At 40.8% G+C, this 27007-nt stretch overlaps 2 protein-coding genes across 3 annotated transcripts in view; one reads left to right on the forward strand and one right to left on the reverse strand.

Moving 5' to 3' along the window:
• DMTF1 (cyclin D binding myb like transcription factor 1) overlaps window positions 1-6997 on the forward strand; it is a 47643-nt gene extending 40646 nt beyond the window's left edge. The window contains exons 14-18 of the mRNA XM_063098958.1: window positions 1619-1704; window positions 3771-3926; window positions 4339-4719; window positions 5403-5547; window positions 5771-6997. Of these exons, the coding sequence (XP_062955028.1) occupies window positions 1619-1704; window positions 3771-3926; window positions 4339-4719; window positions 5403-5547; window positions 5771-5877 (875 nt within the window). The 3' untranslated portion in view covers window positions 5878-6997. The remainder of the gene's footprint in view (window positions 1-1618; window positions 1705-3770; window positions 3927-4338; window positions 4720-5402; window positions 5548-5770) is intronic.
• Window positions 6908-27007, reverse strand: TMEM243 (transmembrane protein 243). 2 transcript variants are annotated; one of them, XM_063098960.1, is made up of 5 exons: window positions 26839-27007; window positions 26055-26325; window positions 9841-9891; window positions 8709-8813; window positions 6908-7486 (listed from the first exon to the last, which is right to left on the reverse strand). In XM_063098960.1, exons 2-5 carry the CDS (start codon window positions 26130-26132, stop codon window positions 7364-7366), a joined length of 357 nt encoding a protein of 118 aa, XP_062955030.1. In that variant the 5' UTR covers window positions 26133-26325; window positions 26839-27007; the 3' UTR covers window positions 6908-7363. The 2 variants fall into 2 exon arrangements, with proteins under 2 accessions (XP_062955030.1, XP_062955029.1); XM_063098959.1 differs by having other exon boundaries at window positions 26792-27007.

Raw genomic sequence — 27007 nt, forward strand, 5'->3', positions numbered from 1 at the left:
AGAGCATGAAGAATTTATTTTCTTTGGCCCTGCTTGTTTTCATTTTATAGTCTGAGAATTGCAAAACAACTGAAATTATTAGCCCATATAAATATGAGAGCTACAGTGGACTATAAATTGATTGTGCACAGAGACTGTTAACAGTTTTCCTTGGTTGTTGGGTTGACAATATCTATTGGGAATACAGCAAATACTTTATAAGTAGTACCTTAATATTCATTCACAACCCTGTTTTTTGATAGTATTTAGAATTCCAGCAAGAAATGTGAGCATAGTAAGAGTTATATAATCCACCCATTATTCTTAGCATTCTGATCAAAATCTCTTAATTATTTCTTTTTTTAGGTGAGAGGACAGGGATTAGCAGACATTTTCTTTATGTAAAAGGCCAGATAGTAAATATGAATATTTTAGGCTTCGCAGGCCACATAGGTCTCTGTGGAATATTCTATTTCGTTCTTAAACAACTCTTTAGGAATGTTAAAACCATTCTTAGACTTGAGCCACATTTGCCCCGACCACAGTAGCTTGCTCACCTTGATTTAGGTTATTTATTTGGAATCACTTCAAATTATTCTAGCTGTGATCTTAATAATCCATCAAATAGTAAGAGGAAAAACACGAATCAAGAGCTTTTCTATTGGTAAGGGTGTTACATTGTTTTCAGACAACTAAGAAACGTTGTAATCAGAATGTAAAATACCAAATAACAATAAACACTACACAGTAAATGTCAGTTCCAAATCATTTTTCACATGGATTTACCTACACGTATGACCAAAAGCACTAAAAGAGATCATATTTCTTCTAGTTATTCTCAGTCCTATGTAATTTAAAGCAGACATTGATCAAGTCTGAGCCTCAGTTGACACACCTATGAAGAGATGACACTATCCACTCTCTAAAGTGCTATTCAGTCCCCTGCATGTGATCTTCTGAAATAATACTGTTTTACGTTTACTTCTTGTTTTTACAAGTACTTTTCATTCTCACAGCCATATGAGGTAGGCAGGACAGATAAAATCTCTTAACATTAGTTTGGATTAAGTTACTTGTCCATATTTACATTGCTAAGAAGTATCACTAGAATTAAAGCCTAGTATTTTGGTACTACCAATCCAGACATCTATGCTACTTACCAGAATGTCCAGGAAAATTAGTTTTTACTAAGTTCCTGTCTCTGCAGGGTAGCCTTCATGTTTTTCTCTTACTTTCTAACCTTAGAAACATTTTATGATAGATACTAGTGGTTAGCAAAGCTTTCCTATGATGGGTTAGATAATGTTTTATGGGCCTTATGGTGTCTATCACAAGTATTCAAATCTGTTCTGATGTGAAAGCAACCACAGAAAATATATAAATGAATGGTCACGGATGTGTTCCACTAATACTTTATTTATAAAAAGCTGCAGCAGGCTGGATTTGGCTGTGGGCAATAGTTAGCTGACCCCTGATCTATATGCCATCCCAAACAAATCTATTTTTTATCTCATAAAAACTTCAAATTGAGGTTTCCATGTGAATTATTCAAAATGAAATTGCCTTCATGACAGTTGAGTATACTGTAGAAATTTAAATTTACAAAGCATTTTATTTATTGTCTTTGTTCTTACCACAGCTTCAGCAGACTCACCTGCTGCTACTGTTGATTCGGAAACAATAACACTAAACAGTGGAACACTACAGACATTTGAGATTCTTCCAGTGAGTAATACTTCATAAAATAGTAATTGGACATTTTTATGTATGAGAAAGATGAGTTGATATCATTTTTAAAAACACTATCATAGAAGCAGATGAAATATAAAAATTTGAGGCTAGATGGATAGGAGACTAGATGTAAATCAGACTTCTACTTAAAAGTCCCTAAATAGCTTAGCTGCTTTGGAAAAGTCTTGCAATTCCTAGAAAGGTTAAACAGAGTTACCAAATGATCTGCCAATTCTAATCCCAGATATACCTAAGAGAAATGAAAACATCTGTCCACATGCTTACACATGAATGTTTGTATTTATAGCATTATTCATAATAACCAAAAAAATGGAAACAACCCAAATGTCTATCAACTGATAAGTGGATAAATAAAATGTGCTACTGCCATACAAATTATTATTCAAGAATAAAAAGGAATGAAATACCAACACATGCTACAACATGGATGACATTATGCTAAGTGAAAAAAACCAGACAACACAAAATATCACATAGTATATGGCTCCCATTTATTTGAAATGTCTAAATAGGCAAGTCTGTAGATATAGAAAGTAGATTAATGGTTGCCTACAGCTGTAGGGAAATGGGGTTTCTTTTGGAAGTGATGAAAATAGAAAAGAAAATAAAAAAAGTCCCAATCCTTGTCCTGCTTTCTAAAATAAGTAAACCCAAAATTAGTTCATATTTCATTAAGAAAATATAAATTTTATTTAAATTACATCAAGATTTATTTACTATGAGGAACAAAGGAGTGTTGGTGCAAGAGTATTCATCTTCTCCATAGCCGTATCCCAGCAGGATGGCCAGCACAGCAAAAGGTTCTCTTTCTTTGGAACTTCTGCTGGCAGTTTAATTAACATAAGTCTCAGTTTCCTAATCAGTGGTCTCCAAAATAGAGATGTGTAAGACAACCATTCGACACAGGTAGAAAACAGAACTTCACTTTACACTTATTTTTTTACCCCTCTCCCCAGTAAACAAAAAATATATATTTTGGGGGGGTATATGTTCAGGTTTTTCCTAATGTCATAATCAAATATTTAGAGACTTCTCTCAGTTTATTAATGGGGGATGATAACAGTACCTCAGCTTCAAAATATTGATAGTATATTTAAGTATATTAAGTAAAATACATATATAATATACATGCAAACATAAAGCCTTTACAATAATGCCTGACCACAGGTGATTAATACATGCAACCTTTAGGAAAATGATTAGCTTTTACTTTTATGGAAAGGAAAGAAATTTCAATCCCCACTGAGTACTAGGCACTTTCGTAATCATTTTTAATCCTAAACAAAACCTTTTCATAACAGGTAGTTATTATCCCCACTTTAGCAGGGATTCTCAGTAAACAGGAGAGTTGTTTTAGTTAAGTCAGCATGACTACATTGGACTAAAAAACAGGCTACCTGATTTTAATTCCCACACTTGTTTATTAAGTGCAAATACATTTTCTTTACCTAACTCAAATTTTTATATAGAAGCTTATGGTTGTGAAAAGTTTATTCATTAGCAAATAATTTTGTTATGCTTCCTTTAAAAATCTCAAAAGGTGCCGGCTGGTTAGCTGAGTTGGTTAGAGCACAGTGTTGATAACACCAAGGTCAAAGGTTACCAGCCAGCCACCCCCCCCCCAAAAAAATCTCAAAAGATAAATGTATTATCAGTTAACTAGTTTTTCAAATAAGAATCTTTTTCCTTTGGCAGAACATTGCTTATTGCTATTTCTGTACACTTTCCTTTAATATAAGAAAATTTCCTAAACTTATACTATGTAAGCACTGCTGTTCTGCCTTTTCAAAAATGTGAAGCTTTTTTAAAAACTGGGAGACTGTCAGTTTTTATGTGCTACAGAGAAGGGACAAAGAGGGATGATTGGGTGCAGAGAAGGGACAAAGAGGGATGATTGGGTGTGCTCATGAAACTGTCATGGTGCACCTGCATGACTAGTAAGTACATTTGTGGCTAGTAAATTAAAGTCAGTCCCTGTTTGGGGATGTAAAGGTAGATTTAATCATTCTTGAACTATTTTATTTTTCTTTTTCCTTTAGTCTTTCCATTTACAGCCCACTGGCACTCCAGGCACCTACCTACTTCAAACAAGCTCAAGCCAAGGACTTCCCCTAACTCTGACCGCCAGTCCCACAGTAACCCTGACCACTGCTGCTCCTGCTTCTCCTGAACAGATTATTGTTCATGCTTTATCCGTATGTTACATAAATTACTTGATTTTTAAGTACCTGTTACAGACCAGGATTAGTTGATAGAAAATAAGTCCCAAAACTATAAGGTAGTCCAGCTATCTAAACAATTTTTCCTACCACTGTTGTCCCAGGCCAGTGTTTTACACCATCACTCTGCCTCACTGGGGTCTCTCATCTCCTGTATCTCCATATGTGAGATGGACATACACTAGGATAGGGACATTAGGAGAGGAGAGCAAGGGACCCAGTGAGTAAAGGAAAAGGGTTCTAGAAAAATAGTGATAAAAACACTGTAGTTCTAGAGGTGAGGTATGGGAGGGGGCAGTGGGGTAACGCCTCTGAATGTTGTTATGTAACTTAAATCTAATGGGTACTTTATCATTTTGCCATTGACTTTTTCTTTAACATTTTATAGCCAGAACATTTGTTGAACACAAGCGATAATGTCACTGTGCAGTGTCACACACCAAGAGTCATCATTCAGACTGTTGCCACAGAGGACATCACTTCTTCCATATCCCGGGCAGAACTGACAGTAGATAGTGATATTCAGTCATCTGATTTTCCTGAGCCTCCAGATGCCCTGGAAGCAGACACTTTCCCAGATGAAATTCATCAGCCTAAGATGACTGTAGAGCCATCATTTAATGATGCTCATGTATCCAAATTCAGTGACCAAAATAGCACAGAACTGATGAATAGTGTTATGGTCAGAACGGAAGAAGAAATCTCCGACACCGACCTTAAGCAAGAGGAGGAATCACCTTCTGATTTAGCCAGTGCTTATGTTACTGAGGTAAGTTGCACATAAAGAAAATAGCCTGATGGGTTCTTGCCTTGAGCCTCAAACATGCAGTTTGGAAAGAGCTTAGGAATCATTTAGAGGGATATGCTCTGGTACTTTGCTTTTTTCTTAAGACTGGCAAAATAAAAGTACAGACCCCTACCTGTGACCTCACAAGTATCAGTAAACTGACAGTGTTATTGCTGACATTAAGTGGACAGGCAAAGAGATCTTTGTGGCAATCAGAGAGAATAAGAAAACTATGCTGTCTTATCACAGTTTCTCACTAAAATTTCCCCCTGTCCACCTGCAATAGATTAAGAAATGGTTGTTGGAACCCAGAGAAGCATTTTCCTGAGAGTGGTTAGTCATAGATCTTTGTGGTTCATTTTAGGAACCTCATCCCACAGCATAACAGCATTGTTTCTTCTCTATTCAAGTGAACTATAACTGAAGTGGTTCTTTTAAGTTCCTTTTTGTTAATATATAGTAGATTATGAGGCATTAAAGGTAACTTTTGTCTTTTTTTTTTTAAGACCGTAACCTTTCATTTCTTTATATTCTAACTATAAAACAAGATATGTCTTGAAGTCAGGTCTGGTTATGTCAAACCTAGACATGCTTGAGACCTTAGAAACTGAGAAATTTGAGTCAGAATCTCATCCCTTTTTTTTTTTTTTTTAAATATTATTTAGGGTTTAGAGTCTCCTACCATTGAAGAACCAGTTGATCAAACAATTGATGATGAAACTATACTTATCGTTCCTTCACCACATGGCTTTATCCAGGCATCTGATGTTATAGATACTGAATCTGTCTTGCCTTTGACAACACTAACAGGTACTCTAATACAACTCACATTGTATGCCTTAAGGGGAAAATCAGTCAGTCAGACATTTAAATTCAGGTTTTAGTCTTTCTTGATCCAATAATAAAGATATTAGTCTTCTTGCTAGTTAAATCCTATGCTATTGGTAAAATACTTAAAATTCTTGACATGGATTAGAGCATACATACATACATACATTTAAGACTAACCTGAAACTTAATTCAATTATTACAGATCCCATACTCCATCATCAAGAAGAATCAAATATCATTGGATCATCTTTGGGCAGTCCTGTTTCAGAAGACTCAAAGGACGTTGAGGATTTGGTAAACTGTCATTAGGTAATTCTTAGAAACGGGCAGCTCAAGAAGCCACACTGTTAATTACATCTTCAGAGAAATAGGAGCAACCCCCAAGGGGCTTAATTACCATTTAAAATAGCTGCAGTGCTTAAGCCACACACACACTGTTGCTGCTATGACTTTTTACCTCCTTTACATCACCTAAGGTCCAGTTTTTTGGCTGTAGTCGAGTGGAGTATGGGAATTTTAACTGCATAGATCCCTTTGTTTAGTATTATTTGTCAGTAGGGAATTTTGTTCACTTCACCTATTGAGAAAAGTTTAAAATTGCCAAAGCTTAACTGCTCTGGTTTAAAGCAGTAATATTCATCTCTAAAGAACAGACATGGCGCTCTATTTTCAAGTAGGCCTAGATATATATTTCATATCAATATGAAGTCATATCAGTATGGTCTAGGGCTTATCAGTGACCTTAAAAAAGATTAAACACCATTGAGACTTAACCAGCATATAAATACAGAGACCTAGGAAGTGATTATGTGGCGGTTACTTTTGAGTAACCCATTGCTGGCAGTGGGAGCTGACAAAGAGGAAAGCATTAAGAGTCAAAATTCACTACAGGTTTTTTATTACTTTTAAAGGGAATATGGATACGAGTAGTAAGAAAACCCACCAGAAGCTAAGCAGTTTCCACCCCCTCAGAAACCATTGTCAGTAGTTCACAAAGTTAGCACTTTGAAGTAAAATTAAACTGAATGGGGAAGGGGAGGTAATAATATTGCCTATCCTTGATACCATGACCATTTATTACATGTTTTGCTATATAAATTACCCAGAAAATAATTGTGGGTATTATTGGGGGTACAATAATTGTAACTTATCCCTCTCAGGCAATTTTAAGAAACAAAACAATTTGCTTCTGTAACAACAGGAAACAAATCAAGAGTCATTCCTATACTAGAGAGGGTTAAGCCAAAACTAGCTTCTAGGGCTTTTAATGAATATGACCCCTATAGAAAAGTCACCAAAAAAAAAAAAAAAAAAAACCAACCTTGTATAAGTTATTTTATTTATTGTTGTAATTAGATCTTCACAATCAATTGTCTTTTCACTGTCTGTTTTGTTACCTTGAACTTATAAGCAAAAGTTGGTTGCCTAGGGAACAATAATTGTATATTCAGTTTAACAGAAATAAAAGAATATTTGTCTTAAAATGCAAGATTTTGTTTGTTACACAGCCTTCTGCCATGCAATTACATTTTAAAAAATTTTAATTTTAAAAGTGAAAATTACTTCTGCTGTTTGAACTTTAAGGGTTGTAATGTTTTAAGTGCAACATCAGCTCCTTAAAGAAAAAGCAAAGTGATCTGTCTCCCTCACAAAAGGGAATTCAGATTTACAATTAACGTGAAAGTCATGTATCAGACTTCTGGCAGGAGATTCTTCAGCATCCCTTATCCAACAATTCACTGTCCTAAATAAACCGTTTTGAAGAGTCCTGGTAAGTATTTTCTCCTTGGCAGCCTCACCTTCCCACATCATGGAAATACAGGTTCGCACATATACATAACATGACGATAGAAAATATGATATAGTAAATAAGCTTTCTAAATTTCGGTTCTAAGTCTCCTTGTTGATACCAGTAGATCTAAAAGAAGAATTAAATAAAAGTTTAATTAATAGCCATTGGGCCAACTATTAAAATTTAAAATACAAACTAAAATAAAAACTAATTTTTTCCCACCAATTTCAATTTCATCAGTATTTATTCTCCTAAATGAGACAGTCTCATATTAATCTTATGTTCCTGAGACCAATGCAGCCAGAATTTCTTATTCTTTATATTATAGTACTACCATTTGAGTTTCCACATCCAAGATCATAATTCCAACTGTATTCTATGTTCAAACCTGTATAGTCACGCCTTTCTTTGGCAGGCTATCTAAGAACATATACACCTGGTTATATTATAAATATATCTGAGTAAAAGGTATAACTTTTCTAGAGACTGGAAGGGAAGACTACCTTTAAATTCATATATACAATTGGATCAAACCAGCTCAGTTTGGGGGAACAGGAAGTCTCCCAAAGTGGGATGTGCCATTTCTTCCTCCAGGTCATAGGAATGTAGCAGGATCAGTTTATTACAATACTTGGAGATGTCTCCTCGTTTAATTTTAACTCAACTAAACAAATTACTATTATGACTTAAGCCCTATATGAGTCAAAACAATTGTTTTTAAGTATTTACTGTTTTGATTCTGCCTCTCAAGGGACATGAAACAATAGTCAACTAATAAATGACAACACTGAGGAACCACCACCTTTGTTTCTTTACCATAAAAGAAGGGCCTATTTGTAATAAAATTAAACATTCTTTTGACAAGGACACAGCACAGCTTTAAGTTTTCCAGGAGATTTGGGTGTTAACTACCTCCATTTTGGGAGAACTACCTCCACTGGGAGATAAGCACATTGATTAAAATAGACTAATTTTGTAATCATTAGAAAGCGAGAGTGCTCTACTTTCCCTAAAAGCAGTAACTGGCATCTCCCATAGCCTGAGCCTATTATACAGTTCTTGAGTGAAGATGAGTAAATCTTTGGCCACATAGTCTTTTCACTAATTTTATTATTTCATATTTTCTCTCTCAAGGGAACAGTTTCCCTTTAGGGTTATAACTTTGGGATTTAGGGGGAAAAAAGGAAACTCAGGTTCCAAAAAAAGTGAGAATTCTGACATCCTTTCGGGAGGAGCAGGGTGTGTAATCAAAGATACCCTTTTATATAGACCAAGGCTGAGTCTCCTAAACACTACAGCAACATTAAGCCCTCAAAAACACTCCATTTAAATTCTAAATAGTACTCACAAGTATGCAGGCAGTAATACTACTCAAAGAGATGCAGACAGCAAAAAATATATTCAACGGTTTTGGAGGTAGTTGAGGGAAAACAAAAGCACTGATCAGCGTTACCTGTATGAAGAGAAATTATATAAGGCTTTAAACAATAATTCTAAGACTTGGTTAGAGTATAGTCTAGGCAATGTAATAAAAAATGCTTCACATTATAAAATTACGTCTACTACCAGGTTTGCGTTCTGGAATGTTAATACAACATTTAATAAAGTATTTGTAAATATGTTCAAGTTATTTCTTTTAGTACCTCTTCCTTTTCTAACTTTTCCTTCACTTATGAAAGGAGATAAAACATCAGTAAAGCTAGCTAATCTCAAAATAACCTCATTAACAGATGAGAAATAATTTAAACCTCATTCCCAGGATTAATGATTATACTAGAAAAAGTTCTAACCATTTTATTTTGAATACTGTTATCAAAAATGAATATAATCAAAGCTGGTTTTGCTTTAGCATTACAAAAAATGCCAGAAGATGCGTTTCTAATGCCCTATTAGTTCTGTTTCTACCACAGATTAAGCATCATACCCATTCTTTTTATTAATCAGCCATGGAAAAAACTTTACTAAAATTCTTTTAACAAATTTAATGAAAAGGTGCCAGACAAATTCATTATCAGACTATGGAAAATTTCTATAAACTGACCAAATCTTTTAAAACTTGACCAAAGAGTAATGGATGTTTTTTAGGAACAAAATTAACTTGAGGGTATTAACAAAAATGGGGAGTTATGGTGGGTTATGACAAAAGGGAGTTACTGGTAGCCACTGACTAAATTTAACAAATTAGTGGACAACCAAACAGCAAACTTGGTTATCTGAAAGTCAAACTGTCTCAGTGGTGCTATTTCACATATTTGACTAGGGGGTAGGAGTGAAAATTAAATTAGCTACTCCAGTTGCCAATTGCGGTTTTTTGGTAATTGAAAACGTTAACTATAACTGGAACGCTTCACATGTTCATGTATTAGCCCTTTAAGTTTGTTTTGTTTTGTTTTGTTTTGGAGAGTTAATTGAACCACAATACTAAAGTTTTTATAACTTTGGCTAAGAGCCTGAGTGAGGCACAAAATACAGATACTTACTAGAATCAATAAAGATGTTAAGCTGCCAACAACTAAATTGATGATTCGGTCCTGAAAGAGAAAAGAGTTTTTAAGCCATATGTCTTGGATCCATGGCACTTTCAGAATGGTATAATGCTAGACATTGGGGTGGTTTAGAATGAAGAAACCAAGATCTGAGCTTTATACATTCAACTGCCAGACAAAGCAAAGTGTATTGAGCCATAGAGTGGAAAAGGTACTTTGGGAAAATGGCCAACTTGGGGAAGGTCTCTTGAAGGGACAGAACATTTATACTACAGTCCTGAAAGGGTTGGACTGAAGGGTGAAGGGAGGCTTAAAAATAATCCACGTGCTGCTAGGAATAATATGAGCAGGAGAGGGACAGGGAGGCTGGGCTGGTAGGCTAGAAGTCTTAGGAACCAGACTGTAGGTGATGTGGAGTACCGTGATACAGCATAGGTGTCCTCCTCAAATCTGAAAACAGATGCTACTGCTAGAAGGGATCATAGTGTGCCAAGGCTGTCCAGTGATTTTTCCAACTTATCTAATAGCAAAAGCCATCTATACATAAAAGTAGAACCATTTGACTGAAGGGCCTGGACTCCTAATCACAGCTTTCTTGTCATTCCCAACCAACTCCACAGAATGTTTAAAAAACTTCTGATCCAATCCTAATTTTACAGGTGAAGGTAAATTTAAGCCCATTGTGGTTAAATCATTTGCTAACAGTCATACAGCAAAGATAGAAGTAACTTTGAAACCAGGGATTCCTAAATCCAGGTCACTGGTTAGTAGTAGTTTCGGGTATGAGGTCTAAAAAAGTAATATAGGTTGATAGACATTATTTACAGAACTACAGAATAAGGTAAGAGTTTAAGACTTGATCTGGAAATACTACTTTAAAGCCAATGAGAATGCTAAGTCTTATTTCTGAGAAGTCACAGCCAAGTCTTTAGTGAGTCAGTAGTCTTAAAGGCTAAGCAGAGAACAGCAGGTTATGAAATGAGAGCTGCCAATAAACAAAACCTCAGAGGTGGGAAGGGCACAGGAACAATCACAGAGCAGCAACTGAATTCTCATTTCCAAGTCTGCTTTTAAAGATAAGAATACAAAGAAGTTAAAAGTCAGACAGGCACAGCTGGAAGGGGAAGAGCATAGGAAAGCCAAGTATATTGGGTGTGCCTGATCTAACCAAAGACAAACCACAGCTCTCCAGACCAAGGCCACTGCAATTCAAAGATTACAGGACAAAAGAAACTGGACACCCACACCCTTACTAAACTTAGAGGACTAAGAACAGATCTTATCACCACCTCAGCTAGAGAAATCAAATGAGGACCATTTGTTTGGGAAGAGACCCAGGGGATAGAGCACGGATCACTTAACTTATTCCCATACAAGACAAATGTGTGTATGCATGTGTTTAACACAAAATGTGTATAAAGACAAAATGTATTTATGGGAGCCGCACTGTCTTTGCCTTGTGAAAAAGGTTCACCTATACTCTTCTGTCTACTCTGAGAAGCAAGAATATCAGCTCTCATCTCCTTATGGGTTCCAGAGATGTGCTCCAGAGATGTGCAGAAGTTTACAAAGGTATACATACCACACAACACGTCTCCCACCAAGAGCAGCCAATGAGGAAGTTCAGGTGAGAGGTAGCCAAGATGAATCACTAATTGCCAAATGGCACACAGCAAGTTGCCCACCAAGATCAAAGCAGGGGGGAAAAATAATGGTAAAGTGATAGTAACTACGCTAAGAACTTTCACATATCTTTTCTTCTTAAAAACCCTGGGATGAAATGGTAATATGACCACTTTACAGGTAGCAAAGCAAAACAGGCACAGGGAATTGAGAACTCGCCCAAAGTCTCAATACCAGTAAGTATTGGAGACAGGATTCAATGCCAGGCCTACTTTCCTCAACAGAGAAGATTCCATTTATACTCCTCACTGGAAGAGCAACCTAGAATGCTACTGTTGGTCTAGACAGATGTCAAGTGGCAGATGGCATCTCAGAAAGCCTATTTGCAAAATACTATAGTACATGCTTATCTTTCAAGAATGAAGATTTCCTCATAGTGATTTTTCCAAACTGTTCAGTTATTCCATGTAAGCATAACTGGTTTTAATCATTCTGATAAAAATATATCTGAACTTTAATGAATACTTCCCTGCCTGCCTTCTAGACAGTCACTGAACAGAATTCAAAGTCATCTTCATGAATATCAGTTATTGTTATAATGCAGTGGTTCCCTCTCAGACTCCCAAGATGGGATGAATTACTTAGGATACGGTAGAAGTGTTTCTCTCAATATTTTTTCTCCAAGCCAAGACCTTGGCTTCAAGCTTTCTGCTATCAATATAACCATGACTCCAGGTCAAAGAAACAGCACAGTTAGCTTTCAAAGAGCTCACACTTCTAACTGCTCTCTCTCCTAAACTCTTGCTACTCAAAGTGTGATGTGTGGGCCAGCAGCATCAGCCTCACTTGAGAGCCTGCTAGAAATGAAGAATCTTGGTCCTTGCTCTAGACTAACTGAATCAGAATCTGCATTTTAACAATAGCTGGTAATTTGTGTACACATTTAAAATTGAGAAGCATTGCTCTACAGTTTAGCGTCAAGTTCAAATCATAGGATGGAAATCCTTCCCTTGGCCCAGAGATTATTTTTCAGGGCCTTAGCAGCTCTTCCAGTTCCTAATTTCCAAAGAGGATAATAGAGAATAATTAAACAGCTAGTTAGTCGGCATTTCAGAAGGTAGTTTGGGGACTAATAAGCTCCAAATCAGAACTAAAGTACATGGAGAAAAGTGAATGTTGCATTTAAACTTTGCATCGCTTCTCGGCCTTTTGGCTAAGATCAAGTGCATTTAAACTTTGCTGTTTATGGAATAAACTGAAACTCAGGTTATTTTACAGCTAGCTGGTCTCTATAAATTCAGTTATTTATTTTTCGCAGAAACAAGCTCTGTCTCCTCGCTAATTTTATTTTTACCCTAGTTCTACTGACTAAAACTGTTTTCCCCTACCAGAGTTTTAAACCTTGTACTGCTGCTTATTTTTACTCCCCAAGGAACCTTACAGGATCAGAATCAGCCTGGATCCTTACCTGCTAAGATGACTTGAGAAGGGATTTAGGATCTCCCTTCCAAAGACAAAATATCCAGCAACAGGTTTAGAGATAGTCTTAATTCAAATACATATATATATATATATACATGAACATAAACATATACATATGTGTATGTACATATATGTATATATAGTATAGTTTTGAGAGAGATTCCACATGTTACCTCATAAGTCATTTATTTATTCATTTAAACATTACTATATTTCAAATACAACAATGAATAAAACCATCTCTACCTTCCAGAAGTTTACACTATACAGAGCTCAGGAGGGCACTAAGGAGAAAGGGAGTGAGGTATCTTGGGCAGTCAGAGCAGTCAAAAATGGAAGAACTAGAAGATGAGTAAGAAGGAAAGGAAAGGGAGTTCATGAAGAAGAATTCCACAAAGACCCACGGGAGAACAAAGCACTTCTGTTACAAAAAAAGAAATGGAGCAATGGAGACAGCTGATAGTTGAGCAAGTTTCATGAGAGCTGAGAGGAAAGGAGCTGGGATGCTATGCACAGGAAAGAGATCGGCCTGAGCCTGAAGGAGTCACATTTTTGTCTTCCTTTGAAAATGGGGAAGAAGAAAAAGATAGATATACATGCACATGATTTGTACCTGGGATGGCAGAAGGTAACCCATGAGGCAAGGAAGGAATACATTATCTCCATTTACCAATGGGTAACTAAATTCAATGAGACTGAGTGATTTGCCCACGGTCACAGAGGTATGGCAAAAGTCTCTAATCCAATGCTCTTTGTAAAATGCAAGTCTAATCAGTTCAAAACGTCTTAGACTAATACATATGAACCCTGAAATTAGAGTTGGGAAATAAAGGTTCTCATCTCATTCTGCCACTGGCTAGCTAACTATGTGACCTCAGGATACCTTAACCTGTCTGGGTCTATCAAATGAGAAGACTGGGCTAAATGATATGTGGTCTCTCCCAGTTTTAACAATTTAGATTCTGAGTCATCAGCTGCAGATTGCACTTGGGCCAAAGAAGAAGGCCTACTCCCCCTAGTAAGCAGGGGAGCCCCCAATTTTGCCTGGTCAGTCATTAGCCAGTATCTTCATACAAGACAGAGAACAGAAAACTCATTTCAAATGCTCAGGTGGTAAGGATGGTGCTGGGAGCAGGTTGGCAATAATGTCCCAAATAACCAAAAGCCAGCATCTGTCCTCAGCTCCCTGGAAATATCCTGGTTCTACAGTTTGGAATGCCAACAAGTGACTGTGTTCAACCTTCCATTTCCATGGCCATTTATGTTTTGGCTACCTTCAAAATGGATTTGAAGGGCTTGTACTACTGTTATAAAACCCTAACCCATTTAAGCAACAATAAAAAGGCCAAGGCAAAAATTAAAGAGTTTAGGGGAATGGGGAGAAAAAAAGAGCAAAAGAATTTACCAGAAAAAAATTGGCTAAAGAAAACATTTCTGATTTAAACTCAGATGTTAGTACCAAGATTCCTGGCAGCTAAGTGGAAAGTACAATAGGATTTTAAGTTCTCACTAATAAAAGTAAGCATGCTGGATCATTAGAAGATGTAAATTTCTCCTGGCTCTAAAAATTTGTTGCATAAGTCCGTATAATAAATACAGATAGAGAAAATATAGTTTATTTCATATACAGTCATTTTTTACATTGGTCATAGTTCCCTAAAGAGTGAGCTGTGTTTTGGGAGGTAGTATGGTTGAAATGCCACTCCAATTTGGCTGCTCATCCTTCAGAGTTCAACACAAACATCACCTCCACTATAAAATCCTTTGTGGACACTGTCCCTGGCAACTCCCCTCAGGAGAAGAAATGTTCCTACCTCAGGGCTCCCAGGTCACTTCACCCCAACTTTACACTTCTACACCAAAATAAAATGTACTGCTCATGTCCTCCACTAAGACTGGCAATTAATTAATGGTGGAGAAGAAAATCTACTTGTTTTCCTTCCCTATAGCATGGCACGCTGTTGGCACTCTGAATGTTGGTTAAACAAGAGAATCATGAAGCAGAAGTGGCCAAAAGCATATTCCTTAGAGTGCCTGTCACCAATAGACACTACTATTCATCACTCACTTTGAATCTGACCTGTCAGAACAGCATACAGCCTCGCTGAAGCAGGATGGGCACACAACAGCACAGCAGAAGCTGTGGCCTAGTCCTGCAGCGCAAGAGGCCCTGCTTTTGTCAGCCACAAAGGCCATTCACACTGATGGGTGCTTCCTGGGCTAGGCTCTGTTGATTCTAAGGAAATATCAATAGTAAGCCATGGGACTCTCTGGGGTCCAGGTTTTTGTAGCCTGAGTACAAGCTCAGTTATTCACTTTCTGCTAGAGCAGGACCAAGCCTCAATTTCCAAGGTATCACAGTTCTTAATTCCAGCTGAGCAACTTATCCTACAGCAATGCTCCTCAACACTCCCAGGGGAAGAGCAAAGCAAAACAGACAAAGCTCCTTGCAGAAAAGGAAAAAAACCCTGGATGGTCAATGCTATGAAGACATTTCCCTTTCACACTCTTGAAGAAGGTGGGGCAGAAAGTAGAGGAAGACTGAGAACTCCACTTTTGGTGTTACTTTGAACTTTCTATGTGACTCCACAAAACTCATCCTCCTCAGCCTCGCAGGTAGCCCTACAGACACACATCCCTTCCCAGGTGCTCTCAATCCTATCCAGGTCAGGGCTGGCCCATGGCTCACTTTGGGAGAGTATGGTGTTGATAATACCAAGGCCACGGGTGTGGATCCCTATATAGGGATGGCCGGTTGGCTCACTTGGGAGAGTGTGGTGCTGACAACACCCAGTCAAGGGTTAAGATCTCCTTACCGGTCATCTTAAAAAAAAAAAAAAAAAAAAAAAAAAAAAAAAAAATCCTATGCAGGATAGTCTTCACACTCCACACCTGCAGGTGTCTTCCTCTGTCAGCACCCCACGTACTCATCCCAGGCTCACTGGGCCAGGAAGGAGTCGGACGGCAGGTCATTCCCTGCTCCCCAGGCCAGCCTGAGAAGGCAATGTCAGTACCATCCTCTATTTGTAAAATGTATGTCCCTGGGCAGTCTCGTATCAACCTCTTTCCTTCCTCTTCTAGTTACCTCAATTATTTCAGCACCTGCTATGCCAAATTACTCTTTCTCCAATCCTCTACCCTTCCCCCTTCTCCTCTACTGCTCCTGAATCTGGTCTTCATCCATTGACTAGAACATTCCCAGCCGGTTACACCAAAGCTCTGACTTGAGAGCCTCCCTACCAATCTCTGACCATGGGATCAGCATTTTTAGCAATGCACAGAAGACTCTCTGGTCTGTTCATCTGTTCTGATGCTTGCTTTGAAAACCCAGCCTTAGCTCAACCACCTCTAGGTGTCAGTGCTAAGCCTTGCTCTTAAGACTTTAAACTGTCCTAACTATAAAGGCCAGTTTACAGTCTGTCTTCTCCTCTATGCTATAAAGTCTAGGAGGAGGGTAAGAACCACGTCTTCCTTGTACACTGTTGGATTTGGGGCCACCGCACATGGCTGTTTGGCTTATAGTCCAGCCCAGTGCTGCATCTTCCAAGCTGGGTGCCCTGGCACTGGCATGCCCCCACCCAGAGGCAGGAGCACCTTTGGCTAATATAGACAAAGCCAAACCACGTGCCCATGGGGGCTGCCCCTACCCAGAATGGAAATAACCTCTTTCTGATTGTACAAAGGTGCCACTGTATAGGTGGGTGATAGCACTAGCCATATCCCTCTGCCAACCACCATGTCCAGCATATATCAGATGATCAAATATTAGCTGAAAGAACTAGGTTTACTACAAATCATGTTTTCTGCCCATGGCTGGGCCTTCACTGTATTTCCATGGCTTTGATTCTGGGTTGACTGTTCTTCTGTCTCTCCAGAAAGTAGTTCAAAGCTCCACCTCTCCTCAGGTTCCCAATCCCATTCTTGAAGCCTCTAACATCAGTAGACATCCTTACAAAACAAGATGCCAAAAAAGAGAGGCAAGTTCATCCTCCCCAATCTCCATTCCTTCTAGGCTAAAAAGGACCAAAAAGAGACCTGTTTCTCTGCCAATCCTGCATCCATGTCCTGGCTCAATTCATTATCTCCATTCTCACCTCTATATTGAATCTCTCCCTCATGGAGTCCTTCTCTTGCCCAAAAGTCTCAAGTCCCTCCAACATCAGAAGAGCCTTCCACCCATCCCACTTCCCACTTAGATGTTAAGCATTCATTCTCCACTCTTCCTACATGCTAAGTGGTAGGAAGAAAATAAAACAGGTTAGATGAAGAGTGACCAGGGAAGGCTATTTTTAAAAGGGAGGTCAAGAAATCCTCTCTGAGGATGTGACATCTGAGCCAGGGCTATTATTAAGAAAAGAGAAGAGTACTGCAGACAAGCCAGTGCAGCAAGTGCAAAGGTCCTGGAAGCAGGAATGAGTTTGGTGAACTGTGCTTTGGTCTGAATGATGGTGTCTTCAAAATTCAAGTTGAAACTTATTCCCTAATGCAACAGTATTAAGAGTGGCTTTTGGGAGGTCATTAAGTCAGGAAGACTCTACCCTCATCATAAATGGGACTAGCACCCTTATAAAAGAGGCTCGCAGATGAAGGAAGCACACTCTTGAGTTCCTCCCCTCTGGAGTATGCAGCAACAAGGCACCATCTTGCAAAGCAGAAAGCAGCCAGTTCTGCCAGCACCTTGATCTTGGACATTCCAGCCTCTGGAACTGTGAGAAGATAAGTTTCTGTTCTTTATAAATGATCCAGTCTGTGGTATTTTGTTGTAACAGCACAAACAGACTAAGACAAATTTGGAAAACAAAAAGATCGCCAAGGTGACTAAAGCTTAAGAAAGAAGAACAAAGATTTGTTTAATGCCTCTTTCCTGCAGTACATATGCTGCATGAGAAAAGATATGCTATCCAGCACATTTCCTGGGATGTAGTATGCACTTAATTAGTAACTGAATGAAAGAATACATACATTCACAATCAACAACCTGCAACCTCCAGAAGAAAATCCAAACTCCTCAGCACAGCATTCAAGGCTCTCCATCCAGCCCAGCCTTTCCTCTGAATATTCCTCCCACGTTCTAGGGTCCAGTCACCACAGAACACTTATAGCTCCCTTACCACTTCCTGTACTTTCCTGCTCCCACCTCTCTGACTCAAGCTGGACTCCCTGCTTAGGATTCCCTGTCACCTCATCCTGTCAAAAACCTTACTCCTGCTCCTAGGTCCAAGACTCGCAAGTCCTCTGATTTGACACCCCCAGGAGAATTACCCCTTCCTCCATGCTCCCCAGCATTTTGCTCATCTTTATTTTTTTGCAGCTGGAAGGAATGGGGATCTGAACCCTTGACCTCAGAATTCTTGAACTTTGTGTTATAACACCATGCTCTAACCAACTAACTAGCCAGCCCCTGCTAACCAGCCAGCCCCTGCTCATCTTTTTGTATTTATCCTCACCACCCCACAGAGTCCTCATGTCACTGAATACAGTGATTATCTTCCCCTGGGAGGGACAGAGAAGCAAGGCAACACAGTTAGCATGTTTTAAATACCCAAAGGACACTACTTCCTACCGTTGTTTACCTGAGTGATTCAGACCCTTGAGCCACATCCCACAATTCTGACTCCGAAGTTTTGCATTTCTCAATCAAGGGTTTCCAATACCATAAATAAAAAGTTGATTCTCAGAAATGACTTTGCTTTTCTTTTTCCAAATCACAGTGTAAAACTTGTCATGAAAGTTATGGAAATAATCCAGTCAGAAGCCTAGGGAGCAGCCCTCCAGAAATAAAGATATTGAGAGGATGCAAAATGCAGGAGAAGGTTTGTTTTGGGCCCAGCAGAAGCAAGAAACCTCAGGCCCTGCCCAGGGGTTTAATTAGGTTCCCCCAGAGCTGCACAGCTCTGCCTAAAGAGCTTCCCCTCACACTGCCACCAGAGACAACCAGACGGACTGTGTTGACACAGGTGGAAAGTCAGGAGACATCTTACCTCATTGGCTAACTGTAGGGTGTGGTGAACTCTGACTACAGATACACTGTTCTGAGTTGTCCTAAAGAAACATGGGACTTTGAACAGTGCCTGGAGCAGAGGATACATAAGAAATGACATGAGAATGCAGGCATACCCAGCCTTTACAGCTCTCACACTCTGCACTCTCTTCTCAGACCCATGACCTCTACTGTTATTTGGAGATCTGAACGCCAACTTCCCCCCTCATTTCTATCTAGAGAAAGTAATTTAGACATTTGTTAGTTTTTCCCTTCACAGACTCACATTTTTGTTTGTTTTTGGGTGTTTTTTATTTTGGCAGCTGGCCAGTAAGGGGATCTGAACCCTTGACCTTGGTATTACCAGCACTATGCTCTAACCAAGTGAGCTAACCAGCCAACCCCATAGATTCACATTTTGAAGCATCTTTCAGTTGTATTTTTGTACATCCATCCAGATTCTCCTTCTCACAGATATAAGCACATGAAATATATTTTCACTGAAGTGCCATTTATGGAAATCAGATCACAGTAAAAACAGAAAACAAACCTGCTCCAAATGTTTAAGAAGGAAAATGGGGCTGGCCTATTAACTCAGTTGGTTAGAGCACGGTGTTGTAACACCAACATCAAGGGTTCAGATCCCCTTACTGGCCAGCAGCCAAAAAAAAAAAAAAAAAAAAAAAAAGAAGGAAAATACCCCTAGAGTTGGTATACACAGGCCCTTATCTGACATGCTCCAAGATTCAGAATGGGAGGCACAGTGCAAAGACTGCGAAGTAGGAGCCTGAATACCTGGACAGACCTAACAGACTTTCTCTCCTGCCATATACCTGCCTGTGGCCTTGGGTAAGTCACTTAACTGTTAAGCCTTAGTTTCTTATTTGTACAATGGCCTAACATACGGGGTTGTTTTATAAAGCCCTTACAACAGAGTACCTGACATTTAGTAGAGGGTCGGCGAATGGTAGCTAATAGGGAATCTTAATGAAAGATTTGGCTCCTCAGAGATAAGAAAACTGACCTGGCCCCATGCCCTGACCCCAAATTCTAGAGCAGCCCCAATTTTAAATGCATTCCATTACTCCCATAGGGACGCTCAGGTTTGTCAAACCACGTGTTCCTACAGCAGCTCAGAAAATATGGTCACTATACCTGTATGAGTACATGGCCTATGGACTGACCACAAGAAAAAAGTGACTCAATTCAGCAGACCCAGTCTACTACCACAGACCAGCAAAAACATCTACAGAGAGGAAATCTCAGTAGACCATCAGCTTCAGAGGGGCCAGGCCTCAGTTTAAGTTTTTAAAATATAATATTGTATTACCCGTTTCCTACCAGCCTCTTTGCTATATAGAGGGTACTTCAAAAAGTTTGTGGAAAGATTCATATTATCTTTTAATTCCATTTCTCCACAAACTTTTTGAAGTACCCTTGTATAGCTCAGCAGAGAGAAGAGAGAGAGTGATGACTTTATTTGCATAAGAGCCTAAAGCACAACCTTCTGTTTTAATATCCAGCACATTCAGGTTTCTGAACACCATTCCCTGTCTTCTACTGTGGGTACAGAATGTCTCAAGAATGCAAGTTACTTCTTGGTGATGTTAAATTCTCACTTCACTTAAAACTTAATCCACATGAAATTGAGAACTAGGTAAGATATTATACCTAGTGCTAAAAAGGTTACAGAAATGAGGAACCTGGCACCTACCAACAAAGAGCTTACTCTATTGTCAGACAGGCAAGATCTATACAAGTCCCTCACCGTACAAGGATTAAGTGCCAGGGAAACATGAATAAAGGCTGGGTAGTAAGGGAAATTCTAAAGTGGAGATTTAGACTGAGCAGGATTCAGATGTTTGGAGAAAAGAGGACACTACAGAAAGGAGAACAGTATTTGCAAAGAGCCAGGAGGCAGCAAAAGGAAAGGGGTTAGTGGAGAGGTGGTAGCCTGGACTAGCCTTACACAGAGAAAGGTTAAGATAAGTGGATCTCAACCCCCCCTACACACCAACATCCCCTGAGGAGCTTTCCAAAAATACCAATGCCTGAGCCCACCCCCAGAGATTCTGGTCCACTGGTGGGGTTGGGGGAGAGAAAACTTATATAGAGCAGAAAAGAAAAAAGTCATGGCGTCTGTTTGTCCTGAATTGCTTCTCTAGCACAAGGAATGGTAACTAAACGTTGTTTGGTAGGCTGGGTGAGAGGAGACAACTGTGTTCAGTCCCTTGGGCAACAGGCCCTCCATTGAGGGAGACAGGAGCTGTGCCCACAGGATCACCCAAAAGCTGTCAAGAGAAGCTAAAAGCCTGTACCCTCAGTCTCGGGGATCTAGGTAGGGAGAGGGGCAGCAGGCACACATGGCAGGCAAAACACGGCAGTTTTAATCACAGCTGTGTTCTTAATTAAGCAGCAAAAAAAATTTAAAAAGAAGAGCATGAAGTAGCACTCTAAATCTTACACCATTATTTACAGAGGCCAAATACTCCAAATCTGAATTGCTTGACTAGAAATACTGTCATGGAAAGACCTTTTTTTTAAAAAAAAGATGACCAGTAAGGGGGATCTTAACACTTGACTTGGCGTTATCAGAACCACACTCTCCCGAGTGAGCCATGGGCTGGCCGAAAGACCTTATTTTTTACCATTTGTTTGCTTTTTTATTGGGGGAGAGGGGGATGCAGGTAGATGCTTTTGCCTTCGAAACCAAAAATCTGACCCTCAGAGCCCACTAACTTGGCCCCTCCACAGAGGTCCTCCCTCCCCTATGTTATCTGCTGGGAAGTTCAGTGCATGCACCTTCTCCCCAACTCACACTTTTCATACATCACATCCAAGAAGGAATAAAGGGACAAGAACTGTTACCACCCTTCTTGGAGGATAAATCACTTATTTTCGTGATGAGTGAACATTAATAGAATAGGCTGGTCTAAAAACTGGTTTACACTACATCCTACCACGTGTGGCTGTTTGGCCTTCTCCCATTTGCTCTAGCTATGGGATACCACTTTGCTTTCTCCCACTGAGAGAACCATTCCCCCTTTCCCTCCAAAGTCCACTAGCCTAGACTGGCTGAAACTGATTTCAGATGATTTGGCAGCCGGCTAGCAAGTCAAGAAATCAAGACTGACTCACAAGCTCTGAGAATAACTTAATATCCTTCCATTACGAAGAAGAAAGACTGCTCAAACTGTGTGTTGTCCTAAAGAAAATTTAAAGTCAGCTGTGGGAACAAAAGGGGGAATATCTCCAGGTTTTAGTTCACACTAGGGGAGGGAAGAGCAGAGGAAGGAGATTCCTAGAGTCACGTTTCCCAAAGGGCATCTTACAGAAACGTTGTCTCCTAAATGCTCTTAGGGAGGTGGAGGTAAGAACTGTGTAAGGCATTGTGCTAGGGCTAGAAAGGCCACACCACCAAAATAGCTACAGAAGTACTACTTACCCACCGTCACCAGCTAGAGTCACAATGAAAATCAGCATATTACAACTTCTGAAAGTCCCACAGTAAAGAAAAATGTTTCAGAAACATGATTATGGAACCTCCATAACTAATACACTTGCTTTAGAACTGTGCTCTCCAAAACGGTAGTACTAGCCATACGTGGTTACTGAGCAGCTGAAATATGTCTAGTATGAACTGAGATGGGCTGTAAGTGTAAAATACACAATGGATTTCAAAGGCTCAGTATGAAAAAAGAATGTTAAAATATCTCAGTGTTTTAAATTGATTATATGTTAAAATGATAGTGTTCTGGGTATACGGGTTTAAGTAAATTAAAATTAATTTCGTCTATTTCTTTATACTTTTTTTTTTTTTTGGCCAGTACAAGGGTCTTAACCCTTAACCTTGGTGTTAGAACACCACCCTCTAACCAGCTGAGCTAACAGGCCAGCTCCATTCTTTATACTTTTTAAAATATGGCTACTAGAAAACTTAAAATTACATATATGGCTCACATTATATTTCTACTGGATAATGCTCCTTGAAAAAATGCTAACCTGAAACATGGGCTTAGAAACTTCATATATATCTTATTATCCTGGTACCTACGCCATATTTGCTTTTTACCTGAAAGAGATGTCCTATATAGCACAGAACTTAGGAATAATTTAAAACAGATGAAAAAAGCATCTGGACATTCTAACCAGGATTCATAAGATAGCCCACCTAATATGTACTTCCAAAGGCATCAAGGAGTGAGGGATATATTTCCTACAAAAAAAAGAACACCTTTCCCTATTGTTAATAATCGCTTAGATATTTATGTAACTACAGAGAACTGTTTCACTTTGCTTTTTGCTCCATGGCTGGATCTGTAAAGTTATTCCTAAATACCATGCTAAAGACTGAATAAATTTGGGGTTTCAGTAACTGAAATCACCATGCACACGCAGTACAGGTGAACACAGATGTTCCTTCAGGGATTGCTCACAACAGTGGTGCACACTGGGTTATATTTTTATTGTTCTGCAGTAGATTTCAGTATCTTTCACTCACTACATGACTTGGGGCAAACCACTTCACCTCCTATTTCCTGCGGAAGGGCAACAGGTATGTGAATGTCTACAGTGCTTTAAGAAGCATGTGGCACAGACTGCATAATTTACTATTTACTATACTATTCAACTCACAAAAGGGAGTTGGTAAAACACTACCAGAGCACTAGTTATATGACTGAACAAGTAACCCTCACTGACGTGCGCTTCCTTAGTTTTAAAATAGGAATAACAACATCCATCTTACAAAGGAATCTGATGATCAAACAAGGGTAAGCTGAATGTCCAGCATGTTGCCTGGCACTAAGACTCCTTCTCTCCAGACTCTTCTCTGTGCTTTGGGCTCCAGCCCTCACTGCCTTAAACTTAGGGGTTGTACCTAAAATTGAGAGGCTGTATGTCGTCAGTTGTTATAAAGTAAAATTAAATTACTAAAAGCTCAGAAAATCTGTCAAGACTATGACAGGGAGTAGGCTTTCCCCTTTCTGGATTTTCTCCTCAGAAGTGGTAATTCACTAACACCAAGTTTCCACTGTAAAGTGGCTATTGTGTCCAGTTTCCTGGCATCTTTAAGAGAGCAGGCTAGGGTCACCCACACACAAGGGCCAGTGATGGGTTTCTCAGGGCCCACAGAAATCTACTTGCTCTAGCAGCTACTGTCCTCCATGGAAATGGCTCAACTGTAACATGTCCTAACCTTTCATTATTGAGGCCCCATTCCTGTGCCTCACCCATCTCAGGCCCTCAAATAAAATCTTCCTTTGCTGGGAACAAAGATGGCTGCCTCTCCTCCCTCAGATGTGGCATCTCGATTTGCAAGAAACATGATTCTTTTCTCACACCCTCAGACCAGGGATCTCTCTCCTTTCTCAATTCTGTGGAATTTCTCTCTTCCCAATTACCCTGTCAGCCTCCCAGAAAGAGCTAAAGGGAGAAAATTTGTGAGATTTAGAATTACATAGTATTCTTAACTTTTTCCTCTGAGTAGTTAAACCTACTATTATAATGCACTAAAGTTGCTGAAGTAATACCAGGACCACATACTCTTGAACAAAATAAATATGCAACAAGCAGAGATACACTTGGAATACTAAAGTTATTTGGATGGATTTCAAATGTATCATAGGCAATAGGAAACTTAGTCTTTCGATGTTTTGGCCCAAGCTGTTCAGAAAACATCGGTATTTCCAAGTGTCTACATAAATCAAGTCCATTACCAAGTTATCTACCTCTGTTTTACAAGGCTATGGGGTTGAAAAGGGTCAGAGGTCTGGTTCACCCAGAACCCCAATCTGTGTGCCAAAGCATGTGGGGGAAACACTGAATCTCTTAGCTGTTGGGACAGCTGAACAAACTTCCCATATAAAAGCAACCAGTTTCTTCTCTGTACCCCAACATGTCCCCTCTGTGTCCCTGTCATAGCACAGATCCAACCACATCACATTTGCTTACATATTTTCCCTACCTGACTGGTCTCCTTGGATCCCCAAGGCCGAGCACATAATGCTCAAAATGTTTACAGAAATAGGAACATCTACTGCAGTAGGGCCATGCTTCTTAAACCAGGAGCACTGTGGGATTATGCAAAGCCACAAGATGAATGAAGTGCATCTTCCTGAAGGTCAAGCTTAAAACGTTTTATTAAAACGTTTTCTTATTAAAACACTTTGAGAAAGCAAAATCCACGTGGAGTTTAAAATATAAAGTAGTATTGTGACAGGCTGGCAGCTTCCAAATTCGGGACTATGCTCAGACTGCTAGGTGTACAAGTTCCCTATCCTGTCTGCTAGAGGGCTCCTGACAAAGCTAAGAAATCCAAGAAACTCTGGACTCTATGTGCCTTACCTTTTGAGTGGCTGAAAGCACTTTATCAGGGGTCAAAGATCACCAAGCCACTTTCTAGATGAAAGAAAACAAACAAACAACCCCCCCCCCCTCAAAAAAACCCCAGGCTAATCTTGCCCGAACTACTCAGAAAGTTAATGCTGAAGACAGGAAAAGAGTTCTCAAGTGTTGGCGCAGGACATGACATAATTAAGCTTTTTAAAAGGTGTTATACTTTTAAAAGCCTCGAATAATGTACTACAGCTTGCTTGAGCCCATGAATCCTTTGATCTCTTCCTGGAATGGAGACCATCAATAAAGAAGCCCTCATTTCACGCCTCTCCCCTTCTTCCTTGCTTGGCTGCTTCACCGCCTGAGCAGTAAACCATTAAGGGCTCTGCGTAAACAGGAATCAGAAGTACCTCTCCTTGCCTTTCTCACAGCAGCTCTGGGTGCACACCTGAAGCCTCTAGAAGGTCAGTACGCCTGCTGGAGGTGCGGTTGTGCAACCACTGCTTCTATCTCCCCACTCCCCACAAAAAGCTTCCAACAGCCCAGAACTTTCTGAACTTTTCGCCACTCCCAGCCTTTAAGGCTTTTGGCCAACCTTGTCCCGAAGTAGGCGACGAGCGGCAGGGCAAACATCCTGAGAGGGAAGCGGTTCTTTCTACCCACAAGTGCCCTCGGGGACCGCCCCAGGACCCAGCCGAGACTGGGCAGGAGGGTCGCGGGGCGGACACATTCTCCCCCCCCCCCCCCCCCCCCCCCCCCCCGGCGTGGAACCACAGCCCGCACTCACCTTGGCTGACGTCTCCCCGAACAGAGGTCTGTTGTCTAGGCCACTGGTGCCGTAGGTCCTGGTAGAAAAGTCCTCCATTTTGGGGCTTCTTCACTTTCAAGCCACTCAAAAGCGAGCCAGCGTTGCCTCAGGCCCGCGACTGCAAACGCCTCCCGCTCGCGGCGCACGCATAGCCCAGACCCGGGGGTCCGGAAGTGGTGGCGGCGAGCGCTCACCCCCCGGGGACACGGCCGCTGTGCCCCGGCCCCGCTCTCCTCCTCATCTCGAGTAGCTGCCGCAGGAAGTGAAAGAAAACTACAGCACGTGGCCAACTCGGCGGGACGCCCCCAGCCGGGCAGCGCCCCCTTCCCCAAATCTCGGCCTCAGCGCCGCACGCTGCCAGCCCCGGCCGCAGCCCTCAAAGCAAATCCATTTCCCCTCCGCCCCCATTTCCTCCCAAAGTAATTTCCCGTGTCTGCCACATTTTCCATAGGGAGCACGTACACCTTCATCCTCAACCGGGCGGTGAAAAGTTTCGGCGGGCGAAAGCCTTCCCAGCCCCTCCCCCAGCCCTCTGCCCCGCCCCCAACTCCCGAGCGGCGGGAGAAGTGAAGTTGCCGCGCGGGGCCAGCAGCTCGCGCCCTCGGCCGGCCGCGCTCTCTGCGGAGTCGCAGCGGGAGCACGGCCAGGCGCAGCCAGCCAGAGTCCCGCCTGGGCCCTGCACAGACGCCCGCCCGCCCCTCGCCCGTAGGCCAAACCTGGCGTCCCCAGCCGCCCCTCGCTGAGAAGTCCCCGCTCCACACACCCTAGCCGGATTCGGGGCCGCCGGATTCGGGGCCGCCGGATTCGGGGCCGCCGGCTGGGCGCCTGGGGGACGGAGAGGCCTTCCGCGGCGGAGGAGAGCGGGCGCGCGGGCCGGGGCTACGCTACGAGGCCCCTTAGCTCCCTCGACCGAGACCCGCGGCCACTGTCGC

Source organism: Cynocephalus volans, chromosome 6, assembly GCF_027409185.1.
Source record: "Cynocephalus volans isolate mCynVol1 chromosome 6, mCynVol1.pri, whole genome shotgun sequence".
Lineage (NCBI taxonomy): Eukaryota > Metazoa > Chordata > Mammalia > Dermoptera > Cynocephalidae > Cynocephalus > Cynocephalus volans.

Bases quoted from the DNA above. Each gene is read 5' to 3' on its own strand.
- TMEM243 (XM_063098960.1), bottom strand. From the start codon at position 26,132: ATGGAGGACTTTTCTACCAGGACCTACGGCACCAGTGGCCTAGACAAC. The intron at 9,892-26,054 runs GTGAGTGCGGGC...TTTCTCTTTCAG, and splicing joins TCGGGGAGACGTCAGCCAAG to GACCGAATCATCAATTTAGT. The intron at 7,487-8,708 runs GTGAGTACTATT...TTCTTCTTTTAG, and splicing joins GTATTACTGCCTGCATACTT to ATCTACTGGTATCAACAAGG.